Raw genomic sequence first — 3,590 nt, forward strand, 5'->3', positions numbered from 1 at the left:
CACACACAAACTCACACACACAACCAAATAACTATGAAACAGTGATGTATGAGACTATTTATAACAGGTTAATGATTACAAATTGCAAAGAGAGGCCCCCCTGTGTGTGTATAAGGAGACAGATTTAGGTGTTTATTTTGAATTAAAGTGCTGATTCAGCTCCTTATTGTCACCATGCTGTGAAAACCACGTATCTCCAAATGGCAACTTCACATGATCTATAAGGCAAAAAGCAGCAAAATGTGTTTTTGACGAATCAAGTGGATTTTAAGGAATTTTTGTGCGACCATTTTAAACATAAGTGGCATAAATGAAAATGTAACGCTTCATTTATATTTAATAGTTCACCATGTTTGGAGATACGTGGTTATTAGTGAACAGTGATGATGAAGGCAGGCTGAATTCCAGTGGAAATATTTGGAGTTTTGGGGTCATATAAACAGACTCCACTAGGGGGACCCAGTGAGAACACTGGCTGAACCAACCAGGAATACTGGGAAAGAGGAGAAGCCAGGCATGCATGCGCGAGAGAGAGAGAGACAGAGAGAGAAAGTGAGGCAATGACAACACCTGCATCACCCCTCCCTCTGTATTGCTCACTAAAGGTTCACTTACTTGCTTTTTCCAGAGCTTTACCTCCACATCTCACAGCCAGAAGGAAACTGATGAAGGCTGCGAGATGTGGCTGAAAGCTGTGTGTGTGTGTGTTTTATGAGCCTTAGCTTGATGGGGTTTTTTTTGCCCTCCTCTCCCCTCTGAAACCTCCTCTTCCTCCTCATCCTCTCCGAGAGGGCGGGGTCAGCCGCATTCCTAGCTACAAAGTGGACCCCCCCCCCTCCACCTTTGACTTAACATCTCCATGGCAACAATAACAGCTCAACAAGTCTGGCCTGAAACACCTAACCTACACCTACAAACATGCCTTCACCAGATAACCTCTATATTTGATCTTTTACGTGAGTGCTTTAACGTGGCAGGAGTGCCCTGTGCATCCATATGTGGAAGGACAGCAATAATTTAGTCTTATTCCACGACTTTAACTCATCAAACAGTGGCTGTATATTAATCTAAGGATTTTTGTATCAGCTGATTGAAATAATTGCATGCATGGTGGTATATATTCTTCTAAGAGAGCATCTTTAGTGACAAACTAACCCTATTCTACATGGTATAATTGTTTGCATTCTGTTCTTTAGGACATATGTACCTTGAGTGTGTGTGTGCATCTGAGTATGCCAAATAATGTCAGCGCCCTGTATGAACTTTTCTAGCTTTTATATTGAAAAATTGAATTTATTTTTTGCTGCAGGAACAGCGCTGATGCTCAGTTGTGTATTTGAGGATGTATAAACTGATAGAGGCAGCTCCTTGGGTTGTTATTTAAATACATTTCCTCTATAAACTTTGAGCAGACTCACCGATCTCTCCAAGACTGACTTGGACCTCACCTTGAACTTATTTAAAGTTATTTTTTATGTCACGTTAATAGCCTAAAAAAGAGACTTTGCGCTCTGTTAGGTGATGCAGTGCAGCCATGGAAACACGGGATGCAAACATCCTGCAAGATGGAGATAAATAAAAGTCTCCTGCATGATCTGGAACATAAACATAAAAAGCCCTCATATATCTACAGGCTCATTCCATACATACTGATAAACAGCAAAGTGTGCAGGCCTGATTGGACACGCCTGGTGTGTGGGCGGGACCGTGTGCCGCCATCAGCATGCCACTCATGAATTATTAATGATCCGTGAATATTCATCGCATGCAATACACCGCCCGTTGGAATATTACATGAGAGGTTAGAGACCGAGACTCTCGCCCTGATTGATGACTTTGATGATACAGCTGTTTCATACAGGGATGTCACACATGTAGAGTTGGAGAGCTGCAGCTGGGCCGTGAAGCCACTAATTCAAACAGATATGCAGAGTGAAGAGGGGGAAAGTATGCGCAAACACACACACACACACACACACACACACACACACACACACACCCCTCCTGGATGTCTGCTCCTGATACAAGTGCAAAAAGAGAGATTTCACCAAATAGAGCCCCTAAAGTGATGTTTCTTCCGTCCTGGCTGCACAAAATCCAAGCCTGCATGGTCTTATCAACCAATAAAGATGCCTTTTTTTTTCCAAATATGAGACAATATGCGTGAGTAACCAGGTGCTGTCAACATAAAACACACCTGCAGGGGAGATCCACCTTAATAAACCCTGCTAAAAGTCGCATTCCCTCTCTTTTGGGGATGTAAAAGGTTTTCCTTAGGATGTCACCAAACTAAATTACGCACAACAGGGCTCGCATGTAGCAGACTGTGTTATCACTGACAGAGCAGGAATGTTGCTGTTAACTTTAATGTTTTAATAAGAAGACAAGGCGGCCCTGTCGGTGGAGGGAGACCGGGCGCGCTGCACCGCCGCGCTCCTCCAGACAAGCGTTACGGCTTGTAACGTCGTCTGAATCTTTGACGCGATAACGAGAATTAAAGCACACACACACACACGCACACATGCAGGCTGAGGGGAGAAAAGTGCACCGTGGTTGGCGTGTTGCTACAGGTTGCCTCAGGCAGGGAGAACGGGACAGTCCCGCGATCTTCCATGAAACTACAAAGCGGAGCCCGTGAAGGTGCTCCTGGGTGCCCGTCGTTAAAAAAAAAGTGCCATAAAAAGCTCATAAAAGGTGCAGAACTGTCCCAATTACGCGGGTATTACGTTGAGTGCAACATAAACGGAGATGGTAGCGGGATTATTATTAGAGCAGAAGGATATAAGCACTTGTTATAAAGCAGCCTCTCTATTTATAAACCGTATTCGGTGCTTGCTGGGAGAGCCGGTGGTGGTGTCCCGGCGCCGGCTGAGTGAGAGCGGGCAGGTCTCTCGGCTTCTTCATGCGGGGATATCTCGCAGATAGGAAGCTTTAAATGTGTGCAAAAAAAAAGAAAGAAAAGAGAAGAAAGAAGAAAGAAGTGGGGGAACGCACTTACCGCAGAGTCGGATTGCTGCACCGCGACGCACAGGGCGAAGAAGAGCAGAGGCACGGCGAGCTGTCGCAGGCTCTTCAAGTCTTTATTCATCTTGGGGGGAATAAAACAAGGGTCCGCCTGCTTTAACACTCACAAACTGTACGGTTCTCTACTCGCATGTCATAGCCTTGCTTCCCCCCCCCCCCCACTTGCCCTCAAAAAATGAAAATAGAAATTAAATAAGAAAAAACACTTCTTCTCCGGCGAGTCGGCCTGTTGTTGCCGCTTCCGCAAGAGGCCCCCCTCCTAGTGGGTCGCTGGCTCTGGCAACCGTGCGCCTCTGCGTCCCCCTACTAAACTTTTTCCTCTCCTGCCCCGAGCTTGCAAACCACCTGCCGCCTGCCGGATCTAACTTCCTACACCCCACCAAGGGCGGCACCTCATCCAGCCCCAATGGCACCTACAACTGAAGCCAGACAAATGCACGCCTTAAAGTTCCCTATTCACTTTTTATGAATGACTTGGCGCGATTTAAAAGGTCGGGTTCCCGAAGAGAGGATCAAATGTGCGCCAGCCTCTGGAATCAAAAGATTGCGCTTGTGCTGTTTAAAAC

General features: G+C 45.8%; 1 protein-coding gene across 1 annotated transcript in view; it reads right to left on the reverse strand.

Moving 5' to 3' along the window:
- The window catches only part of col4a5 (collagen, type IV, alpha 5 (Alport syndrome)), a 49,561-nt gene extending 46,375 nt beyond the window's left edge, over positions 1-3,186 (reverse strand). The window contains exon 1 of the mRNA XM_035675810.1: positions 2,999-3,186. Coding sequence (XP_035531703.1) covers positions 2,999-3,088 — 90 coding nt within the window. The 5' untranslated portion in view covers positions 3,089-3,186. The remainder of the gene's footprint in view (positions 1-2,998) is intronic.
- Between the last annotated feature and the right edge of the window lie 404 nt (positions 3,187-3,590).

This window comes from Morone saxatilis, unplaced genomic scaffold (assembly GCF_004916995.1).
Source record: "Morone saxatilis isolate NCDOM2014 unplaced genomic scaffold, NCSU_SB_2.0 Contig4, whole genome shotgun sequence".
Lineage (NCBI taxonomy): Eukaryota > Metazoa > Chordata > Actinopteri > Moronidae > Morone > Morone saxatilis.